At 36.4% G+C, this 25,937-nt stretch overlaps 1 protein-coding gene across 1 annotated transcript in view; it reads right to left on the minus strand.

Moving 5' to 3' along the window:
• The window catches only part of ERC1 (ELKS/RAB6-interacting/CAST family member 1), a 516,249-nt gene that overhangs the window by 377,807 nt on the left and 112,505 nt on the right, over positions 1-25,937 (minus strand). The window contains exons 4-7 of the mRNA XM_047065409.1: positions 25,628-25,702; positions 18,745-18,900; positions 17,405-17,488; positions 13,698-13,865 (exon numbers count right to left, since the gene is read on the minus strand). Of these exons, the coding sequence (XP_046921365.1) occupies positions 13,698-13,865; positions 17,405-17,488; positions 18,745-18,900; positions 25,628-25,702 (483 nt within the window). The remainder of the gene's footprint in view (positions 1-13,697; positions 13,866-17,404; positions 17,489-18,744; positions 18,901-25,627; positions 25,703-25,937) is intronic.

Consider the following 25,937-nt stretch of genomic DNA (forward strand, 5'->3'; position numbering starts at 1 on the left):
ACCTGATTGAATCTCTCCTCTAAATCCTGGGTCTCTATATCCCTTTTAAGCAGGCTTTTCTAGTATCTGAACACCTCCAGTAAAACTCAGGTACACAGTTCCTCTCCAGAGGCTGCCCATACTCTGCTTTTACCAGGCATAAAAGCTATCTCTTATCCAGAAGTTTTAAAAGAAAAGAAAAAAAAAGAAAAAAAGGCTTTTTCTGTACTTTTACCCACTGGCCCAAGTTCAGCCCCTTAGGCCAGATGCTCTTCTACGTAATAGCCATTCAGATACATGCAGACTATCATGTACTCCCAAGAGCATTTCTTTTCCAAGCTACCCTTCAACTATTCCTTAATATGCCATGATTTCAGACTCTTTGCATCTAAACATGCTTAAATGTGCCAACATCCTTTAAATCACTGTATCCAGAACTCAATATTTTACGTCTGATTACTTTACCCTTATATCTAGGCACTTTCAAAACAAATGAAGATTGCATATGGTTTTTTGTTTTTGAAGGGGTTTTCTGGCAGCCACTATACAGATGCTTTTGTCAGTTTTTATGGGTTTGGTAGATTGATTGATTGATTGACTGGGCTAGCTTTTTGTTGGAGAGAGGGAGAGATAGAAAATTAACAATTTTTACAGTCATCCTTTTAAATTTTTATCCTGCTTGGTTTAGCCCATTACTCTCTTTAAAGATCTTTTGGAATGCTGAATTTCTTATCTAATATGCACATTACCCATCCTTCCTCCATATTTTTTTCCATCTGATTCATTAATAAAAATATTTAACAAGGAAAAGTTAACATTCGAGGGATACATAATAAATACTACCAGAAATTTTTATGTAAGTTAACATACATCATTAAACATCACCTTTTGGGAAAAGTAAATTTAAGGTTATGACAAAACCTAATTACCATCTTATCCAGCTTCCATTTCTCCATCTTATTTACACTGCCTTGCCAGTGCCTTGAAGAGGTATAGGTCTACTACATTTCTCATATACTCCTGATCTTCGAGACTGGAAATCCTAGATATAGGATAATAAACTATAAGATATATCTTATATATCTTACCAGATACAAGAATAATATAAAATTAGCCTGAGATGACCTAATTTTTTTTTATTTTTTAAATGTTTTTATTTATTTTTGAGAGAGAGAATGCAAGTGGGGCAGGGGCAGAGAGGGGCAGAGGACCCAAAGAGGGCTCTGCACTGACAGCAGCAAGTCGAATGTGGGGCTTGAACTTGTGAACCCCAAGTTCAGGACCTGAGCCAAAGTCAGATACTCAACTGAATAAGTCACACAGGTATCCCTGAGATGACCTAGTTTTAATGTTGACTTTCAGTAATGACCATTTCCACCTCAAGATCCTTCAATATTCCATTCTAAAATAGCACTTAGGGGGCAGGACACCAGGGTGGCTCAGTCAGTTAAGCGTCCGAATTTGGCTCAGGTCATGATCTCACAGTCTGTGAGTTCGAGCCCCAAGTCAGGCTCTGTGCTCACAGCTTGGAGCCTGGAGTTTGCTTCGGATTCTGTGTCTCCCTCCATCTCTGCCCTTCCCCCACTCATGCTCTGTTTCTCTCTCTCTCTCTCTCTCTCTCTCTCTCTCTCTCTCTCTCAAAAATAAACACTAAAAAATTAAAAAAATAAAATAAAATAGCACTTAGGAAAAAGCTTAGGTGCACAGAGGTGGCAATCCTCTTTGTTCTCTTGTTTGAAAATCATAGTGCCATTTGCTCAAAGCCAATCTTAAAAACTGCTATCATCTTCATGATTCCTAAATGATAATCAATAACTGATTAGTAATTTAATTTGCACCTGGGATTTAAACTGTCCTAGCCAAAAACAAAACAAAACAAAACATTTTACAGCACTTTACAGACTAAGGACGCTTAAAATGTAGACTCTGATTCAAAGGTCTAAAGTATGACTCAAGATTTTGTTTCCAATAAGTTCTTAGGCGAGTAGACACTGCTGATCTCAGAATCACACTTTGAATAGATCTCTTGAATACTTTCTTATAATTTCTCTTCTCACACATCTTGGGTATTCATTTTCATTTTTCCACTATTAGAATATACAACCTACTCTTTTCAGTCCTATGATATTCTTCTGGATGGAGAAGACAAAAGCAATCTAGATGCAGAATTTCACCTGCTCTATCATTTAGCAACCTCATACCAACAAGGAGAAGCAAGTGACAAGCTCTACCTTTTATGATCTTTCTCCAAAAGTCTTCACTTTTACTGGATAACCTTAACTAATTTTGGAGTTCTGGTATTAATGACACTATTGTTAGGTTTGTGCCAAATTCTTACATTGATATTTGATTGTTTTTTTTCCTACTTGTCACATTAACATCCCTTTTCTACTATTGTCTCTTGAATCTCACCCATTCTTTGTAGAGACAATTTTTTCTTTTTAGCAGTTCTTTCTATGTGATCCATAGGGAGTAAACTCTCAGTCTGTGGTAGTCTGGAAAAAAGTCTTTAATCTACTTCGAGTGATAAATGATAGTTTCACCGGCTTCAGAATTATGAACTGAGAGGGCACCTGGGTGGCTCAGTCGGTTAAAGATCTCATCTCAGGTCATGATCTCACGGTTCTTGAGTTCAAGCCCCGCATCAGGCTCTGTGCTGCCACCTTGGAGCCTGGAGCCTGGTTCAGATTCTGCATCTCCCTCTCTCTCTGTCCCTCCCTCTCTCTCTCAAAAATAAACATTTTTTTAAAATTAAAAAAAAAGAAAGAAACAGGAGTTGTCTAAGGTTTTCACTGAACTTTGAAGGTTTTACTCTACCATATTCTCTCTTGCTCCTATTGTTGCTGTTGTAAAGCCTACTGTGTGCCTGTTAATCCTTCATAGGTAAACTATCTTTCCTCTCTCGTGGCTTTTGTTCCTTAATGTTTATTTATTTATTTTGAGAGAGAGTGAGAGTGAGTGGGGAAAGGGCAGAGAGAGAGGGAAAGAAAGAATCCCAAGCAGGCTCCACATTGACAGTGTGGAGCCCAACACGGGGCTTGAACCCACAAACCATGAGATCATGACCTGAGCCAAAATCAAGAGTCAGACATTTAACAGACTGAGCCACCCAGGTACCCCAAATTTCTGGTGGCTTTTAAAATCAGTTTATCTATGGTTTCATTGTGATTTTTGGTAGGTAAGGATATCTTCCTGCTCAAGAATTATTTGCTCCTAAACAGAAGGTCCATTCCTATCATCTGGTCAGAAATATTCTCAGCAATTATCTCTTTTAAAATTGCCTCCCATTTCCTCTATCTTCCCCTTTTGAAACTCCCTTATATATGTTAGATTTCTATTTCGACAGACTTCTCCTTAATTTCTATCTTCTTATGTGTCCTATTGCTCTCCAGATAACGTCTCCTCAGATGTATTTTCCAATTCACTGTCTCTGCGGCTCTACTTTGCAGTTTACTACTACATTGTTCTTCCACTTTAGTTATTATGTATTTCTTTTAATAGTTTTAATTAATTTATTTATTTAAGAAAGAGAGAGTGCACGGGAGGGGGAGAGAGAGAGAGGAGAGAGAGGGAATCCCAAGCAGGCTCCACACCATCAGCATGGAGCATGATACAGGGCTCGAACTCACGAACCATGAGATCATGGCCTGAGCCGAGATCAAGAATCAGATGCTTAACTGACTGGGTCACTCAGGCACCCCTAATTATTATATATTTCATATCTAAAACTCTGTTTTGTTCTTTAACAACCTGCCTGGTATTATGTACAGTGTTTTGCCCTTTGTTCATGTTTTAAATCCTTCCTTCATGTATGTAACAAGGTAGTATTTACTGAGTGCTATATGTGCATGCACTAACTCTCATAACATTCTAGAAGGTAATGCTATTCTCACAAATGAGGAAACTGAAGCACAGAAAGTATCAACTTACATTAACAAGTAACTGGCAAAGCCAAGATTAAAAGACACTAGACAACTACAGCTAGTGTTGCCCTTTATTACACTGCTCAGCTTTTACTCTCAATGGTCCTGAAACAACAGCCCAATAAGTTGTATTTTTTTCTTCCATTCTAAAGAGTGCTCCTATGCTTACTTCTCCATCCTTTAGTTTAATCATTTCATTTATGGTCTCTTTCTATTATCCAACGTTCCTAAGGGTCTAATCATTCTTATTTGTTCTTACTTCTGATATTGGTTCAGAATAAATTCCATAGGTGATTAACTAATTTGGGGTAGTAAGTTCATTCTAAGCAGGGCTCTTACCTGTGGGAATCTGTGTGGACTAGGCTGAAATCTATGTTGACAGCAGCTATGCATATTCAAACTCAAAGCTCATGAGAAGACACCTTTCCTCCAACTCTAAAATCAGGTAAGTCAGTTTCTAATATTGTCAATTAATACTGGTAGGATTAATTTTTTTCTAATCCACTTTTTCTCACAAAACTCCTAGATTTACTCGGTTTCAAATCTGTACCCCATTTAGAGCCAATGTCTGCTCTCCACATGTCAGCATTAAAATATAAGCCCCTTAGTTACCAAAAAGAATAACCCTTCAGAACAACTGTACTTAGAGTCCTTGTTGACAGACGCTCGGTGTTGGAAGGGATGAGAAAAAACAGAGACATCTGCCCTGTCAGAGAGATAAACCAAACAACTCTGAGAATCAATGTGGTAAATACACCATACCCGACATACCTCACAGTAGTTACACAGTCAGAATTACTGTTTTCACACTTTCATCAACTTGGAGAAAGAAATTACTCAATCTTCAGTTCATTTAAAACTATCATTGACCCATGCAAAGTTCTATTGTGCCTTATTATTTTTCCATCCACATCCAATATCCATTCCTCCATCAATATGCAGCTATTCTAATATATTTAATATGTAACTGAATATGCATTAACTTAAAAATATAGAGGCTTATTTTTTATACATATTTTTTAACTCATATGAATGCTATATACCTCATTCTCTTACTTCTAAATATATATATATATATCCATGACCTTATGATTACTTCTAAGATCACTGCTTTTGACTTTTACATAGTATTCCATGGTATATACCCACTATATTTTACTTATCCAACCCCTCTAGAAATAACCGTTGGGGCCGCCTTCAATTCCTTGTTCTACAGTGAGCACCCTTATAATATATGTTCTCCTGTGAGCCAGTGGGAGCCAACTATGCCATATACCTTACAAGCACTGAATATTAACTCAATTTCTAATTTTTACCAATTTGAACAATGGAATATATTTCATTGTCTCCAAAATTGAGGATCCCATGCTATATTTATTTGCTAACCCTTAGGCTTCCTTGTTTGTTAATTGCCTACTTAAATCCTCTCACCCTATAGTCTCTTTTTCTTACTGATTTATAAGCATTGTTTTTTTATTCTATATTCCAATCTTTGTTATTTTGGGAGGCAGTGAAAATAACTTCTAATCAGTCACATATTTGTTAACTTTGCCAGTAGAGTTCTTTCTTGAATGGAAATACTTAAATTTGATGGCGTCATTTAAAATGTATCTTAAATGTATCCTACCTAATATACATTTTCATTAATTAGGCTTATAGGTTTCCCTTTCACACTGAGGTCTTTAATCAATATGGAGTCCACTGTTTTATCTGGTATGTGATAGGCGGCCAATTTCATTCTCTGTATGTCAATTTTCTAACACTCTTTTAATCTGCACTAGTTTATGATGGTCCCATCTATATACACGTCTAAACTCTCTTTTTTCCCACTGGTCTATCTGCCCATTCCTTTGCCAGTACTACACAATTCCAGGGTGAATATTCAGGTTGGTTTATGGCTCTGTGGTATATTTTCAAATCTATTAAGGCAGATCTACCCATCTTTTCCTCTTTTTCTTCACTTTAATGTTAGTATAGCTTTATTTGTCAACGTAAGTTTTAAAATTTTTCAATTGTGGTCAAATACACATAACATAAAATTTGCCATCTTCACCATTTTTAAGTGTATAAGTCAACGGTGTTCAGTACATTCACAATGCTGTATTACCAATCTCCATAACTCCCTTCATCTTACGAAACAAAACTGTTCCACTTAAAAAAAAAAAAAAAAAAAAAACTTCTCCATTCTCCCCAGCTCATAACAACCACCATTCTCCTTCTATCTTTATGAATCTGACTTTTCTAGGTCCCACATACAAGTAAAATGATACATCTTTTGTGACTTGTCCATGTAAAACAAAGTAAAATGAGTTTCTAAAAAAATACTGCTGAGTATTTTCATTGGAATTGAAAAATATGTAAATACTAATTTGGGGAGAACTGATATCTTACAGTATTAAATCATACCACTTATTGATAACAACAGATCTCTGAATTTATTTCTTTTTCCTTGTATCCTCTTGTAGAGTCTTGGGCTTTCTTGCTTCTTCTACTTTTTGGAAAACATTAAATATAAAAAATGATTATTTTTTTAATGTTTTATAAAGCTCTCCTGGCAAGCCGAGTCACAGGATTTAGAAGGAGATAGGGTTGAGGCTGAATACCATTTTAATTTTCTATAATGATTACTGTTCATGTTTTCTATTAATTCTTGAACCTACTTTGTCATATTTTCCAGAAATGTATTCTTTTGTTCTGTCTTTATAAGCTTATCAGAATATAATTGCTTATAAATGTCTTTTATTATTTTTAAATTGTATGGTGCTAGTAGTTCTTTATCATTCTGTAAGAGACACTCCTATCTGATTAGCCTTTTTAAAACAACACTTAGTTTATTTTATCCTCTACTGATTGCTTACTTAGTATCTGTTACCCTCCATTTTACTGTTTCTTTGGTTTTGTTATTTTTTTCCTAGTTTCCAGACTTATATACTTAGCTTATTTGCATTTATTCTTTATTATTTTCCAATAAACATAAAAACTAGACATTTCCCTCTAGATACTAGAGGATTAGTTGTACCCCACAGATTTTCTTTTGCTTTCTGTTCCAGTCTCCTTCAACCCATGGTCATTAGGTAGTATATTTTCAACACTAATTCAAAAAGATACATGCACCCCTATGTTTACTGCAGCATTATTTCCAAAAGCCCAGATATGGAAGTAATCTAAGTGTCCATCAATAGACAAATGGATAAGGAAAACATGATATGTATACAATGAAATATTACACAGCCATAAAAAGGATGAGATCTTGCCATTTGAGACAATATGAATGGGCCTAGAGAATACTATGCTAAGTGAAGTAAGTCAGACTGAGAAAGACAAATACCATATGATTCCACTCCTAAGTGGCATTTAAAAACAAAAAAATGAATAAATAAAAAAAGCACAATCAGGCCTATAAATACAGAAGACAAACTGATGGTTGCCAGAGGGCAGGGGAGTGGGGGGTTAGGCAAATTGGGTGAAGGGGAGTGGGAGGTACAAGCTTCTAAATATGGAATAAATAAGTCATAAGTCACAGGAATAAATGCACAGCATAATGAATACAATGATATTGTAACAGCAACATAATGGGACAGATGGTAACTATACTTGTGGTGGACACAGCATAACATAAACAAATCACTGAGTTGTACACCTGAAACTTAATGTAATATTATGTGTCGATTATACTAAAAAGTACTACATTTTCAGATTCCAAATTTATTTGTTTTATGTTGCAATTCTTCATTACTGATTTTTTTTTTAATTTATTTTTTGAGAGAGAGTGTGTGAGTAGGCAAGGGGCACAAAGAGAGGGAGACACAGAATCCAAAGCAGACTCCAGGCTCTGAGCTGTCAGCACAGAGCCCAATGTGGGCTTGACCTCATGAACCATGAGATCATGACATGAACCAAAGTCGGACATTCAACCGACTGAGCCACCCAGATGCCCCTTCATTACTGATTTCTAATTCTGCTACATTGGCTTCAAAGAACACAGTCCAGGTGACTTTAATTCTTGGGAATTTTGACATATCCTCTGTGGCCTAACACATTTGATTTTTATGACTATTCAAGAAGTTCTTAAAAAGTGTTTTCTGTATTTGTTAGTGCAATATTTTACAGAATACCTATTTGAGCTTATTAATGTTATTGAAATTTTCTGAATTGTTTTTTACTTTTGTTTCTTTGATCAAGTTCTGAAAGCAATCTGTACTAATGAGCAACTGCAACTGTTGGTTTCATCTATTTCTCACCACTGTTGTTTTACACATTTAAAGGCAATGTTGTTAGATGCATAAATGTTCACAATCATCTTATTTTCTTGATCTGCTCTTTTTATCAGTACATAACATCGCTCTTTGTGCTTTATAACTTCTTTGCCTTATAAGATAATTTAATTAATGTTAAAATAAGTGGGAGGGCATATTTTCTTGATAAACCTTTTATTTTATTTTTTAAATTTTATCTATTTTTTTTAAATTTTTTTTAATGTTTATTTATTTTTGAGATAGAGAGAGACAGAGCATGAGCAGGGGAGGGGCAGAGAGAGAGGGAGACACAGAATCCGAAACAGGCTCCAGGCTCCGAGCTGTCAGCACAGAGTCCGACGCGGGGCTCGAACTCACAAACTATGAGATCGTGACCTGAGCCGAAGTCGGACGCTAAACCAACTGAGCCACCCAGGCACCCCAAATTTTATCTATTTTTTATTTTTAATTCTGCTATTTTTTTGTTTTATGCTTAACTCTTATTGACAGGATATTTCTGTAGCTTATTTTTTAGCCCAATTGAGGTCTGTATTTTTTTAAGTTTATTTATTTCTTTAAGTTTATTTATTTATTTTGATAGAGAGAGGGAGACAGTGCAAGTGGCAGGGGGTGGGGGAGTGATAGGGAGGGAGATAGAGAATACCAAGCAGGCTCCACGCTGACAGCACAGAGCCCAATGCAGAGCTTGAACCCACGAACTGTGAGATCACGACCTGAGCTGAAACCAAGAGTTGGATGCTTAACTGACTGAGCCACCCAGGCACCTCAAAAGTCTGTATTTTAATCTACGTTTAACTCATTGCATATATTGCCTTTCCCATATTCACACAATTTTGGCCAACATTTTTGGTGTCTACATACCATCTTGTTTCTCCCCATCCTCACTGCCTCATTCTTTTCTATTCTCCACTAGATAGACTAAATTTTATACTGAACATTTGAAATTTATACACTGTTTTTATTCTCCTAGTATATTAACAACAATACTTAACACTTATGTTTTCCTGGCATTTTCTCAAGTTTATCATTATTAGCATCTCCACAAACAAGACACGTTCACCACTGTGAATGGTGCTAATTCACCACTGGAGTTGGGAGACTGGTGGTGGTGGCAGGGAGCCCCCCAGATCTGAAAGCCTCTGGTATAATAATATGTACCTCTACTCTGCCAACACTCTTTCTCTAAAATGATCTTCTACTCAGGTATAGAGGGAATGAGAAGGAAGAAGGGGCACTCAGAAGCTAGACAGGCCATCTTCACAAGCTCGCTTGAATACCATACCAATGTTATACTGCAGTACCTGCCCCCACCACTACCCCGTGACTCATACCTGGCTAAACACTGCTCACAATGGTAATGGAACAATGATCCACCTAGAACACTGGGAGAGAAACAGTCACTGAAAAATATCCCAAACCACCACATGATGCCAAATCCTCCTTTATTCTGAGTTGTTTCATATATACACATATATTCAGATTCCACACAAGGAGGCATTATAGCATTATGATCAAGAACATAAGTTTTGGAGTTTCAATTGATCAGACTCTGAATCCCAGGCAGTAAGTCATGTAACCTCCATCTCTCCAAGCTTCAGTGTGCCACCTATAAAACATTATGACAATTCTTATTTGCTAGAAGATTACTGTAATGCTAACTAAGAAAATGAAAGAAAGTATACACCCCTGCATGATACGCAGAAAGCATTTAATGTTAGGTATTATCAAATATGTTTTTTAACTAGATTATCTCTCAAATGCACTCTAGCCCTAAGGGTGTATAAATAACTCTAAGTATACTGGGGAAGTCAAAACTCTAGTTTGAAGAGCACAGCATATTGGGGCGCTTGGTTGGGAATGCAAGCAGAAGGTGCATGTCAAACAACAATGCCTAAGCTCCAGTGCCTAAACATGCTAGAGCCTGGGCAGTTCTTTACTTTGTGCTGGATGCTGAGTCTCTGACCAACTCTGAAAGAAAAGCCACTTCCTATAAACTGTCAGTAAGAAATGGATGATACCATTCACCTATAATAAACAGAACTCTAGGGACGCCTGGGTGTCATCTGATACTTGATTTTGGCTCAGGTCATGATCTCAGAGTTTATGAGATCAAGCTCTGCACTGAGCATGGAGCCTGCTTGGGATTCATTCATTCTCATTCTCACATTCTCATTCTCTCTCTCTCTCTCTCTCTCTCTCTCTCTCTCTCTGAGCATGGAGCCTGCTTGGGATTCATTCATTCTCATTCTCATTCTCTCTCTCTCTCTCTCTCTCTCTCTCTCTCTGAGCATGGAGCCTGCTTGGGATTCATTCATTCTCATTCTCTCTCTCTCTCTCTCTCTCTCTCTCTCTCTCTCTCTCTCCTGCCCCTACCCCGCTTGTGTGTATGGGCATACTCTCTTTCTCTCTCTCAAAATAAACATTAAAAAAATAAAAAATAAATAGAATTCTAAAATTAAATGTTCTGGAAAAGAAAAAAATTGTACTACTTTGAGGCAATAAGGCTTCCATTATTATAACATACTGATAAAATCAGCTCTGCTCATTGAGAACTCAAACAAAATAAATTCATTGTAAGGTCCATGGTACATCATCAAGACTTAGAAACAAGAAAGTGGGCATAAAATAGAAAATTTCTTGAAAATATTATATTATAATTTCCTGAAAGTCCCAGGGTATTAGTGAGAGTGGCCCCAAGTGCCAATCAAAAGTAATGTGCTAATTTAAAACTTCATGTAACTCTCACCAATAAAAACAACAATCCTTATCTTACCTAATCCATACCATTAATCTGAGGATCACATAAAACAACAGAGATCAAATAAAAGTGCTTACAAATATTTAAAAATATTTGAAATCCACTGACATTTAATAATTCCCTCTAAATTCAGAGGAGAGCTACATAATTAAACATCTATTCTAGCCACAAAAACCTTAGGAAGCTGGTACTATCATTATCCTCATTTACAGATGAGGAAATAAAGGATTAAAGAGGCAAAGTAATTCATCCAACATCACATAACTAATGAACACAGACAGCTGCATTTCAAATTTAGGTCTGACTCCAAAGCCCATGCTTTTAACCACTATGTTACTAGATCCAGACCACTTCTGTGAAGGTTAACAGATTAGAAGAGATGTTCATAAAACAGGAGCAATTCCAGAGATACTATATATATTGTACACTGCCCATCACAAGAGGGCCTCATTCCCTGGACCATGAACAGGAAAAAAAAAAAAAAGAAAAGAAAAAAATCAGGTCTTTTCCGATATCCCCATTTTACTTTAAGGATTTTTAAAAACTCCTTGATCCATGTTCTTTTTCACACATGCTTAGTGATGTGAGCATTAGATCAAAGTCCAAGACAGCTGAAGAAATGAGAACTAGATCAGTTAAGAGCAAATTACAGAAAATATATGAGAATTTGTTCAAAGAGCTGGTTCAAACTGCCTTTTATTGGGCTCTCATGAGAAAGATGCTTTGGAAAAAGTGACCCTGGTCAAATGTCACCAATGTAATTTGAGAAAAAAAAAGTACATGCTAACAAATAGGCATATCACATTCATATAATCATCCTAGATTCAAAAGGACATTAGCTTTTACACTGTCATCCTTTTGGATGAGATAGTCATATTTGAGCAATTTGTCCTAGTAACTTATAGGGGTAATCACTGAAACTCAGTTACTTCCATAATGGCTAAAAACAAATATAAGAACCATTCAAGAATGACCACAAATAGTCTTTAGTCTCTATGGTACAAGAAATCAATCACGAGCCCATCTGTGTGAGACCTAGCGAATAAGAACATTATTTGAGAGGGGTACAAAGAAAAGGATGGATTGCCAAGAGGAAAAAGTAATTTATTAGACTGTGACAAGCTTTTAAATGTTTGCATTATCATTAACCAACTGCCTGGTTCTCTGATTCACACACCTGCCACCACCAGCCAATGCTATCACAGTAGTAAACTTGGACGTAGGCTCACCTCTAAAACACTGGCACCCTCTTCTGACCCTCATGCAGTACTGCATGCACACCAGTTACTGGGGTGAAAAATTCTAATAAAGCCATTAGCAATTTTGCAGGTAACATTTTCCAGATAATTTTATATTTATAATTCCCTGGATGAACATAAAATTAGCTTAATAAACATATGAAAGAGCGTATCTTCTAAACAAAGTTTATGCCAATGAAGAGAAAACCAACTGTGTTTTCTTAATATTTTCAGAGATTATATATTAGCTGATTTTATTACAATAGCAATAATGATGACAATAACGAATAGACAAAGATTTTATTGCATGCCAGGCACTAGGCTGATGAGGCAGACACTCCTACTCTTGTCATCTTACAGATGTGGGGAAAGTGAGGCACAATGACGTTAAATAACCCAGGATCATGTACCTGAGAATAAGTGGTAAAGCTGAATTTCAAACTATGGCCCTGCAGCCAAAACCTAATTTTATCCAAAATATCCCTGTGAGGGAAAATGAAGTTATCATGATAACATGAGACATGACTGAAACAGAAACAGTATAGGTTATAAGGAAAATTACAAACATATCATCCAAATCCCTCATTTTCAGCAAAGTCCCAAACTGTACAAAAATAAAATATTACATGAAAGAGTTTTGGCCATTTACCCATTCCTCCTCACTTGAAGATTCTCAATCTTCTGGGTCTATGTTTTTATACCTTCTTTTTACTCCTAATTCCTCTTTTCCCTTTTCCCTAACTATGCCCTTATTTACCTATCTGGTTCTTTAAATGAAAAGAAAAAAACTAATCCACATTGTATGCCTTTTCTTCTATAAAGCAGAACTACTTACATATTTCTACCTAAATTCCCTATTTCACTATATCTTTAAAAAAATATTTAAGATAGTAAATCAAAATAACATCATCAATTCCTTCTCTTTGATCATTACAATTATGATAGATTCTCATCTGTATGGAATTATTTAGGGTATTCCTACCTAAAATCAGGGCTGAAAAACTAAATAATCTAAGATCTCTAAAAATAATAACTTTATTTTCAAACAGGATATGAAGGCACATCATCTAACAATCTATGATTCAAAACAAGATCTAAAACACTTCTAGATTCTGCAGTTTGCCTACATAAAGCTATTCATTATATCAAAAATTAAGAACACTTAATACTCTAAACACAGGGTAACCAAGGTCACTGTCATTCACGACTAGAAAATTCACATGGGTCAGAACAAAATACTCATTTAGATTTCTTTTTAACAACTATCGTTACATTTCATAATGTTAGAAGCACAAACTTAGGGAACGTCTAAAGAATTAAAAACATGCACAAACTGCACCAGATTTAATTTATTAGATCTAAGAACTGAAACAAGATAGTTACATTTTTACTACAGTAACTGATCACACTGCTAAAGAATTAATCATTACATTATTCATATCTCCCAAATCTAACAAAAACAGCACAGGTAAAGGTGCCAAGGAATTGGCACGTTAAAGGTGCCAAGGAATTGGCTCCCTGAAAATTCCAGAATTCATTTTACCTCGGTCTGTAGGATGGCAGCCCTTTGTTCTTTAGCAGTCAAGGACTCCTTCAGCACTTCAATGTGTTGCTTACTGTCTGAAAACTGGTTTGTGAGTGTTTCTAGCTTTGTCTGTAGGGCTAGTAGTTCTGTGTCCTTTCTGGACAGCTCCTGCTTCACCTGACCAATCTAGAGGAAAAAACAGAACATTGTAAGTAAAAAAGAAATGAAACAATCACCTCTGACCTGAATCTTTTTGACAGATCTGAGTCACAAAATACTAACTATAGCATTAGTTTTATGACAAAACACAATTTATCTTTTTGTATCACCTAATCTTGGATAATAACCCACCACAAAAAACAACCAGGTTTTCAACAAATAGGGATATCCCAGTTTTCAATTATAGTGTTTCCTAAATACTCTTCAAAATCTCTTAGAAAAAGAATAGACAGAGAAAAATCCCAATTCAATTAGACTACTATGAGATAGCAGGAAGCACCTGAATACTATTGTGCTGATCAGATTTCATTTTATTAAGTCAGACCTCTTAAAACATAAAGCAGGATTAGTGTAGATGTAAAACAGAAGGAAAAAAGAAAACCTCTTAGCATTGCCATTTAAAGCGAAATTCGAAAGCTGCTGCTAGTATACTTTTTATTTTTTCATTCACAAACAAAAGTTTACATAAAATCCTTATCTTAAAAAGCCACCATTAGTGTTTTAAGGCATTATAAACCTGTGCCTTTTAGAAATCACATAATTTTGAGGAGTTAGAGATACTGACCTAAAAAAAGATTCCACCAACAAAGTTCTATCATCTACAACACGTCGTATGAACTAAATGGATAAAAGTATATGACTTAAATGCATAAAAGCTCAGCCATAAGAATCTACATGTGTAATTTGAATCTGAATTATCTGACAGAAAATCCGTAAGTCAAGAGGTGTCCATTCATTCTCCCATAAATTTCTCATCTTAACTTTAAAAAATTTTTATTTCAAACATCTCATTTACATTTAAGAATTTTCTAAATAGTCTGTTATTGTAAATGTACAACAAATAAACAAAAATCAGAATTGCTTTTACATTCTGTCTAGTGCCTAGCAAGGTAGCTAGCTGTGCACTAACAGATTAATGACCAGAAGTATAAATCCCATAAGAAGTCCATAATTTATTTCAGCATTACTGATGAAACGAAAAGTACTTTGTATTTTTTTACATCTACAGAATCTGTGCTATAATAATCTGAGGTATAAAGGACAATTTAGAGAACAATTTCACATGAGGAAGTGTGAAATAAATATTACTTTAATTAAAATTGGACTTTTGGGACGCCTGGGTGGCTCAGGCAGTTAAGCGTCTGACTTCAACCCAGATCATGATTTTGCAGTTCATGAATTTGAGCTCCATGTCAAGCTCTGTGCTGACAGCTCAGAGCCTGGGGCCTGCTTCAGATTCTATGTCTCTCTCTCTCTCTGCCCCTCCCCCGCTCATGCTTTGTCTCTCTCTCTCTCTCTCTCTCTCTCTCTCTCAAAAATAAATAAAAATATTTTAAAAATAAAAAATAAATTAAAATTAGACTTTTAAGGAGCACTAAAAATTAATTTCTAATTTACTCTTCTTGCTTAGCACAAGACAAGCCTTTTCTCATATGCATGAAAATTCTATTTGCAGATTTAATTAATTATTCATTCATTCAACAAATATTTCTATGTTTATTGTATGCAAACTACTATAGGATACTAAGAATGTCAGTGGAAGATAACTGTAAATGGCAGCTATCTTCATCCTGTAATATACAGATGTACCCTGAGTTACCACATACTGTAATGCTGTGGCATCTTTCATGACATCCCTTTCCTAACAAAAAACACATATTAGTATTCTTCTATCCTTAACATACAGGTTGCACTAAAAATACACTTATGGTATGAATTGATTAGGAGAAATGTTTAAAATTTTATCACTTCCTCAGCTAAAGAACTATTACGGCTTAAAGATTACTCAAATTTCCAACTACTTCCAATCATGTGATTAAAAATAAATATAAAACCCTTGTTTCCTCAGCATCTCCATTTTTAAATAATCTTCAAATATTACTATATTGACCATAAAGAATGAAAAAGGAAAAAAATATTCTAAATGGAAAGCAGAGTTTAGAAGCACACATTTTCCATAAAAGTTAGGAGCACAAGGCTTTGCAATCACACCTGAGGATAAGTGTGTCTTTGAGTAATTACCTCTCTAAGTCTTGTTTTCCTAATCAGTAAAATGGAGCAAGTAAACTAATGTTACTGTATTTAGACATTAAATAAAATAATGTATGGAATGTGCTTATCCTGTTGTTTGGTATAACAAAGAAATATTTATAATAGGTAAGAAAAAAAAGTAAAGTTATAGATCAACTACTCCTCTAGATAATACAGTTACTGTAAACCAAAACCAAATTAGTCCCTTTTAGACAAAATATGTCACTTTATTATCTGTTTTATAAAGTGGTCCATAACTAGCAAAAATATCAAATTAGCACAAGTTTTGTTTTGTTTTGTTTTGTTTTGTTTTAATAATGCTGCATTCCTGTCTTACCCCACAATTACTTTCAGGAGCAGTTTTTCCTGACATTTGTGTGACATATGTGCACATGGCCTAGCCACAGAGCAGTAAGTAGACTGAAGAGCTTACCAGCACGGGTTCTGGAATCACTGCTTACATAAAAATCAAACTCTGCCTCTTACTAACTATATTTCTTTTTTTTTTTTTTTAATTTAAATTTTAGTTAACATACAGTGTGATACTGGTTTCAGGCACTAGTTATATTTCCTAAGCACCACTCTGTTACCTCAGTTTCCTCATCTATAATTTGGGGGTGATAATATACCTACCTTAGTAGGTTATAAATGCTTACATGTTAGCTACTTTATTATTTTTTTATTATATTTTGAAATGGAATTTAAGTTCTTTAAACAGAAGATTAAACTAGATTTAGACACTTAAAGTATGTTTCATGCTAATTCTAATTTACTAGATAACTCTAAATAAGCAAATCACTTTCTATATATCTGTTCTAAAAAAAGTAACATCTGTTGTAAAATCACCTAATGGTGACTTAAAGATAATACATATGAAGTTAAAGCACTTTACTCAAGAATTTCAAATTCTACGAGAGTCGATATTAAAAGTTCTCATCACAAGAAGAAAATAAAATTGTAACTATGCATGGGTACTATGTAGGATGTTAACTAGACTTACTGTAGAGGTCAGATAGATAGATGTATCTCAAATCATTATGTTGTACATATATCAATTATACCTCACTTTTAAAAAAAAGAATTTTAAATTCAGATAAACATTACAACCTAGAACATCTACATATTCTTATACCAAAGAAGAGAGATCATCATTCATATAAACAGCAAGTATCTACAAAAGGAAAGGACTTAAGAAAAAACAAATTTTGAAGTACAATCCATACAGTGACAAAAGCAACAATAAAGAACCAGATATAGGGCTTCCAGAACATGTGAAGGCTCACTGCACACAAAGTGACATATGGGTCAAACTGGTGAACATGAGTCGGTTAAAGAGCAGAGCAGGCTGGTTAGTGCTAGTATTGGGCAAAGCTGCCAACCAAAGAGAATGAAAGTATAAGCCACCCAGAAGCCAGAGCCAGCAGGGCCCCACTGTGGGATCACTGCTCACAAAGAGTAAATCTTACGGCAAAGACCTCAGCCTGAAGACCAGCCGCTCTCTTTTTCAGCTCCTCCCCTTGAGCCTCTTTCGAACTTAGCTCCTCCTTCAGTTGTTCTACCTGTCACGACATTGTTATTCTTTTTCACTTATGTGTCAATTTAGGTATTATCTGCTTTTCAGCCAGAGCAGTAACTGGAAATGACAATAATTTAAATAACACAATCAAATCTGTTCCCTTAATTCCCTCTTCAAAGCACCCTAGATGATTCTCTATTTTCATTCACAGGATTTTTTTAAATGGACTCAAATGTGCCCATCAGCAAATGGAAAGCAGAAATTATACTGTAGCATATTTTGTTCTCAAATTAGCGTGAAAAATACAAACTAACAGAAAGTTGGATATGTGAATTGTTAAGTTCTAAAATTAATATAAATTGTCAATAGTCACTGATAACAGATTCTTAAAATAATAAAGGAATATTTTACAGACTTTTATGCCAGGTATGGATACCACAGCAAGAAACTAGAAACCAGAGAGGGAGTTAGAATAACGGTGTATCATTCCTTTATAGTTTTCTGTTCTGAGAAACTGGGGAACTAATACAATTGGGATGCAGGAGGTATTTATTTTCTAGCTAATATTTTATCATCACAATTAGGTTTTTAATTAAACCAAAACAAACCTGGCAAATTGATAGCCGTAATAAACTAGATCTTCCAATTTGCCTAAATAGGTATAGAATCAAACTAAATGGCTTTGGATCTAAGGAAAAAATATTGTGCCTAGTTAATACATATGAACTGACATGTCTCTCTGGTATGTATCCTAGTATAGATATATCAGAAGTACACATGGGAAACAATACACCTGATACAAATGGATGTTTTCTAGGGAACGGACCAAAGGGCCTTCCTTTTTATGTAACTGTATTTGAAGGGAAAACATGATTTAAGACATTTCAGGGGAAAAAAAAAAAAAAAGGTAGGGGGACTGGGTTCAGCCTCTCAGGGTTTGACTATTAAAATACAACTACACAAGAGGTAAAGAACTTGGTGTCTCATGTTGTGAGAAAAACTCAATTTGATGGAATTTATTGAATCACCTCTGAAGTACTAACAGATATAAATGTTAAACTGTGACAATACATATCAGCATTATACGATGAATAATTTTCTTTTAAGGGAAAACTTGAAATAACTATATATCAGTAATTCTGACTTTAATTCTGGGAAAGTTCAATTCGAAAGAATTATAAGTCTTCTTCCCTGAAGTTTGATAAAACAATGTGAAGCTCTTCATCATCACTAAGGGAACAGAAATATGCATCAACTTCTCAAACCTCTTTTAAAAATTACAGTATCACACACCATTACCTTATTTTTCATAAATTTAGAATGGCTCCGATAGACCTCCATTTGTTTCATTTCTTCCTCCCGTTCTTCAGTACTCAAGGCTCCATTTGATTTCAGCATCTGAATTTCCTCTTCCAAGTCTCGGAGTCCACGCTCCATAGAGGAAATTTTTGAATCCTGAAGACAATGGAAGATTTAGACATTATTCACAAAGAATCAGAGAAGTTGAAAATCTCAGTCTTTACAGATGTTGAACTTAATAAAGATAAATATGCAGGAAAACTGCTGTCTAGCAACTGGTGTCTTGCTTCTAAATTAATATATCCTTTATGGCCACTTAGGTGAAAGGAAGATAGCTCGTATCTATAATATGACTTTTCCTCTGTCTCCTCCTCCAGTCTGCACCCTTTTGTTTAAAGTTGAGAGTATACGGGCGCCTGGGTGGCTCAGTTGGCTGGGCATCCGACTTTGGCTCAGGTCATGATCTCACAATTCCTGGGTTCGAGCCCCACGTCAGGCTCTGTGCTGACAGCTCAGAGCCTGGAGCCTGTTCCGGATTCTGTGTTTCCCTCTTTCTCTGCCCCTCCCCTGTTCAAACTGTATCTCTCTCTCAAAAAATAAACATTAAAAAAAATTTTTTTTAATAATAAACATTTAAAAAAAATTTAATGGAGTCCACCCTCTCAAACCCTGCTGCTACTTTATCAACTAAGATTATGTAATATTCTAAATACTTGGTTGTCATTTCAACAATCTTCACGGCATCTTCACTAGGAGTAGAGTCCATCTTAAGAAACCACTCACTTTGCTCCTCTATAAGAAGCTACTCCTCATATGTTCAAGTTTTAGCATAAGAGTCAAGAAACTCAGTCACATCTTCATGCTCCACTTCTGATTCTAGTTCTCTTGCTATATCTACTCCATTTGCAGCTCTTCTTCCACTGAAGTTTTGGACCCCTCACAGTCATCCAAGAGGGTTGGAATCAACTTCTTCCAAACTCCTGTTCAGGTTGATATTTTTACTTCTTCCCATGAATCACAAATGTTCTTACTGGCATCAGGAATGGCAAATCCTTTCCATAAGGTTTTCAATCTACGTGGCCCAGATCTTTCATAGGAATCACTATCTATGGCAGCTGTAGCCTCACAAATATATTTCTTAAATAATAAGACCTGAAAGTCAAAATGACTCCCTGATCCATGGGCTGCAGAATGAATATTTTGTCTGTATGCATGAAAACAACAATAATCTCTTTGTACATCTCCATTAGAGCTCTTCAGTGAGCAGGTGCATTGTCAATTGAACAGCCATATTTTTAAGGCAATCTTTCTCTCTGTAGTAGGTCCCAACAAGAGGGCTTAAAATATTCAGTAAACTATGCTGCAAACAGATGCGCTGCCATCTAGGCTTTGTTTACAAAGCACAGCCAGAGTAGAATCAGCATAATTCTTAAGGCCCTCGGAGTTTTTGGAATAATAAATGAGCACTGGCTTCAACTTAAATGTCACCGGCTGACTTAGCCCCTAACAAGAGAGCCAGCCTATCTTTTGAAGCTTTGAAGCCAGGTACTGACTTCTCCTCTAGCTATGAAAGTCCTAAATGGTTTCTTCTTCCAATAGAAAGCTGTTTCATATAGGGGTGCCTGGGTGGCTCAGCTGGTTAAGCATTTGACTTCGGCTCAGGTCATGATCTCACGGTTTGTGGGTTCAGGCTCTGTGCTGACAGCTCAGAGCCTGGAGCCTGCTTCGGATTCTGTGTCTCCCTCTCTCTCTGTCCCTCCTCTGCTTATGCACTCTTTCGCTCTCGCTCTCTCTCTCAAAATAAATAAGCATTAACAATTTTTTAATTAACAATAAAAAAAAAGAAAGTTGTTTCATTTACATTGAAAATCTGTTGTTTAGTGGAGTCACCTTTATCAATGATCTTAACTAGGTCTTCTGGATAATTTGCTACACCTTCTCCATCAGTACCTGCTCTTTTACCTTGCACTTTTATGTTATGGAAATGGCTTCTTTCCTTAAACCTCATGAACAAACCTCTGTTGGTTCAAACTTTTCTTCTGCAGCTTCCTCACCTCTTTCACCCTTCACAGAACTGAAGAGACTTAGAGCCTTGTGCTGGATTAGGCTTTGGCTTAAGTGAACATTGTAGCTGGTTTTATCTTCTATCCAGACCACTAATACTTTCTCCACATGAGCAATAAGGTTGTTTCACTTTCTTATCATTCGTGTGTTCACTAGAGTAGAACCTTTCGTTTCCTTCAAGAACTTTTCCTCTGCATTCACAATTTGGCTGTTTGGTGCAAGAGGTCTGGCTTTCAATCTATCTCAGCTTTGGACATGCCTTTCTCACTAAGCTTAATCATTTCTAGCTTTTGATTTAAAGTAAGAGATATGAGCCTCTTTTCACTTGAACACTCAGAGACCACTGCAGGATTATTATTTGGCCTAATTTCAGTATCGTTGTGTCTCAGGGACTAGGGAGGCCCAAGGAGAGGGAGAGAGACGGGGGAACAGCAGGTCAGTGGAATAGGCAGAATGCACACATTTGTCAAGTTTGCCATCTTATATGTGCACAATTTGTGGCACCCCAAAACATTCAGTAGTAATATCAAAGACCACTGATCACAGATCACCAGAACATAATGAAAAGTTTGAAATATTGGGAGAATTACTAAAATGTGACACAGAGACACGAATTGAGCAAATGCTATTGGAAAAACAGTGCCAAAAGACCTGCTTGATGCAGGGGTGCCATAAACCCTCAATTTGTAAAAAATACAGTTTCTGCAAAACACAATAAAGTGAAGCAATAAAATGAGGTATGCCTGTAAACTATTTCAATTGCATTATCTGAAAATTCACCTTTAACATTATAATAGATCTTCCTAGAAAGATCAGGATGTAGTCCCTTAAGAATAACTAAAGAAGCACCTGGGTGGCCCCATCGGTTGAGCATCCAGCTCTTGATTTTGGCTCAGGTCCTGATCTCACAGTTTGTGGGATCAAGCCCCACATCAGGCTCCATGCTGACAGCACAGAGTGATTCTCTCTCCCTTTCTCTCTGCCCCTCCCCCCCCAAAACAAATAAACTTAAAAAAAAAAGAATAATAACTGAAATACTAGGCATACACATGCGACTAACCTGCAAATGAAATGTGTTACCTCTGACATTAGTTTGGGGAGGGGAAGATGGATAATGAAAGGGAGCCAGTGGAAAGGAGTGTATTTCTAGCATCACTGGTGCTTCACACAAGACCAAATCACCTTCATCAATCAACTCAAGCTCCACACATCACACAGACAGCCTCTAACTCTACAAAGTCGCCGTAAGGCCCCCAAGACACATTATCTATTTTCTCCTCTAACTCCAACACAAACACATGGGCAGCTCTTGACCAAATCAGCACCCTCACTACCAAATCATGTCCCATAAAAGCTTCTCCCCAAAAGGGACCAAACTGTAACTGAAAGTCACGAAGAAGGCACTGACTGCCCAGATAAGAGACATGTCAGGCTACTCGCTGAAATCAGGACAGAAAAGTAGTATCTGATACGCTCAACTAATTCTAGCACCAACTCAATCAGACTGAGACTGGGTTTATTTGAGAACAGTCCTTCCAACAAGGTTTCTTATTCCTACAATGTATAATAACTAAGTAAATAAATTCCTTTTCATCTTACCACTCTGTACTTGCCCAGCTCTGGGTCTCCCCATCATTAATCAGCCAATTCCACTAACCTATTGAAATCCCCTGTTGCTTGCTAAATTTCCCAAATCCTCACTTTTTCTTTTTCAAAAGTTGTCTCCCTACCCCAAGTAAAACCTGGCTTTCCAAAAGGATGTAATTTCCCTGAACTCTCTCCAATGAGGGTCACTAATCCCCCAGTACCAGAAAGGAGCAGGGGAAAAAGTACAGGCAACCTCCCAGTTCCTCAATGCTGCTCCCTTTATTTTACAGTTCATACTCCTTTTCACTCTACCCCCTCCTCACTACTTCCCCATCCCTCTTGGCCATTTGAAAAACGTCTTTGGCACCTGGCTCACAATCAATCTTCCCTTCAAATGCCACTCTTGCCATCATCCTAGGATTTCAATGTCTGAATTTCAATGACCTCAACCACCAGTCCACTTCAGCTATCCAGTCGACAGGACTACCCTCTGGATCCTATCATCACCCAGGCCTACTGCAGGCTTCTCCCCAGGCCTAGTGCACCATCATCCTCTATTTGCCATTCCTCAACCTCACAGAGATCTTCACCTCACTAATGGTCACATTTTCTCCCAACCTGTCAGTACAGTCTGAATTCTCTTCCTTTCTATCCACACTACATTCTTGGACTGATCATGCAAACTCCTCTCTCACCATCATCCTCAATTCATGTGCATTCCAATAATTCTGCCATTATCTACCCAGCAAAACTGTAACCTATAGCAGTACAGTAATTCTTCCCTGTTCCTCCACTGCGAAAGGAAAAAGAAAAAAAATTAGAGGAGGAGGAAGCAGAAGGGGAAGTGGAGAAGGAGAAGATGGAAGGAGGGAAGAAAGCAAGAGAAGGAAGGTGAAGGCAAAGATAGGAGGAAGAGGAGGAAGAAAAGGCAGAAGAGAGAAAAAAGAAAACTACATCACCTTGAAGATAGTTGGGCTCTTTTACTGTCTATCAATCATCTTCTTTTCCCATTTCCCCCCAAGACTATTCTAGATCTTCATAATTCTCTCAGGATCATGCCACACTCTCAGCAACTCAACTATTTCAGCTGTGATTTCAGGATAGCATCCACCTGACCCAACTGGGCCACCATTATCTCAGGCTTTCTTAACAGAATGGCCGAAAGTTAACACAACTTAAAATAGCTCCACTGCCTGTTAATTATTACACTTCCCCATTCTATCAAAAGGCAAGTAAAAGAATTTTGGAAACATAGGTATATTCATGTGTTTTATTCTTACGTTTCAACAGGGCTCAGGAAATAAAACATACAAATAGATTTGTGGGAAATAAGAACATACAATTGAACCTTTCTAAAGACTCTTTACAAGATTATGTTCAAGACTACTAATTGCCTAACTACAAAGAACCCAGAATTCCACTAATTCAGAATTTGTTTGGTAAATCTTTCCCCACTGGAAATAAAAATACACACAAATAAACAAAATTTTAGAATGAAATCATTTAAATTCAGAGAGAAATTCTTATAACCGTACTTAAGAAGCATCTCTCTACATAAAACTATATACTAATAACTAAATATTCTTGTCATACCAACAACTATTGAATAAAGGCCCACAAAACAAAAACAGTGTCAAACTTTTTAGGGAATAGGAAGAAGCTAAGATTTAGGGAATATGAAGAAGCTAGGACTTACCTATAAGTCTTTCAGCTTTTGTAAGAAAGAGTATGTTGTTTAAAAAAAAAAGAATATGTTTTTCATAAAAATAATAACAGGAGCTGCAGCTAACAGTTTACTATATGCCAAGTAGTATTCAAAGTGTTTTACTTGCTATAACTAATTTAAACCTCAAAACAACCTATGGGATACATACTATTACTATCGCCTTCTAGCCATAAAGAAATTGAGGCATAGAGAGGTTAGGAATTACTTGCTCTATTGTCATACAATTGATTCAAGTAAAGCCAAATTTTGAATCCAAGGGAATTTAAGAAGACAAGTCTTAATCAACCTAACATAAAGCCTAAAAATTTCTACCTATTCATTAACTTAAAGCAGAGGTTTACAAAGCATGGTCCGTGTTCTATGTCCCGGATCCCCCCAGACCTTTTCAAGAAGTCTGCATAGTCAAAACTATTTTCATAATAATACCATGATTTGATTTGCCCTCTCCACTATGTTACCATTTGCACTTCAGGTATAAAAGCAATGGTGGGAAAAAACTGCTTGTGTCTTAGGACAACAGGCAATAGCACCAAACCACGCTAGCAGTGACTGCACTCTTCAGTATCGGGTACTCACAGAAAAAAAAAAAAAAAATTATTAAAAAAAGCTTTTTTTTTTTTTTTTTTTTTTTTTTAAGTAAGCTCTAGGCCAAATGTAGGGCTTAAACTCATGACCTCGAGGTATCTCACGACCTCGAGGTCAAGAGTCGCATGCTCGACCAATTGAGCTAGCCAGGAGCCTCAAGAAATAAAAATTTTAAAAGACTACTTCCTTTGGGGGATGCCTGGGTGGCTCAGTCAGTTAAGTGTCCAACTCTTGATCTCAGCTCAGGTCTTGATCTCAGGGTCATGAGTTCAAGCTCCACATTGCACTCCATGCTGGGTGTGGAGCCTACTTAAAAATTTTTTAAAAAAGACTGCTTCCTTTGAGAATGTCCTTAATGAAGCAGTAAAAATTATTACTTTTAATTAATCTCAAACCTTAGGAACACATCTTTTTAATATTCTGTGTGATGAAATGGGAAGGAGCTAGGCATTTCTGCACATTGAAGTATGATAGTAGTTCCTTAGAATAGCACTTGTGTGCCTCTTTGAATTGCAAGCTGAATTAGGTAGTTTTTTCATGGAACATCATTTTTACATGAAAGAACAATTGACAAACTATGGTTACTAGAGTTAATATTAGGCAGACATTTTCTAAAAATAAATGAATGAGCTTGTCATTTTAAAAGAATAAAAGGGTCCTGAGATCAAAAGGCTTAAACACAGCCGATTTAAAGGAATTCTGGACAACTTTTTGGTCCCATCTGACTTATGACCTATAACTAAAAGGGAATAAAACCAAAGTTCTTTCAAAGTGTCTTTTCATTGTCTTACTATTTCTTCTTAAATCTACAAAATAAGCAAAATATTGTTACATACCACTTTCTAAAACTCACACATGAAAGTATGTAATCACTTCAAAGTGTAAACTGACTCATAAGCTTCTTTGGAGACTCTTACTTACCTTCATTTCAATAACAGTTTGCAGAGCTTTTGTTTTGGCAGAATCAGGAGCATTCTCAAATCTCCGATGCATCTCCTATACAAGAGAAGCAAAAGAGAGTAAGTGTCTCCTTTTCACTCTTATTTTTGCTCATGGGGAGGGTAGGGAAGGACAGGGAAGAGGGAATAATTGAGTAAAACAGATGATAACCCCAGTCCCATGTGACACTTTGATCCCTGTCTAACAGACCTTTCCCAGCAGATCAGAGAGGCTAGGGAGGTATGTGGGTCAAATACACAGGCACGAAGAGTCCCCATCTCGAACACCTAGT

The sequence above is a fragment of the Lynx rufus genome, unplaced genomic scaffold (assembly GCF_022079265.1).
Source record: "Lynx rufus isolate CCGP_SWC_20201006 ecotype Redwood Valley unplaced genomic scaffold, mLynRuf1.p SCAF_7, whole genome shotgun sequence".
NCBI classification, from domain to species: domain Eukaryota; kingdom Metazoa; phylum Chordata; class Mammalia; order Carnivora; family Felidae; genus Lynx; species Lynx rufus.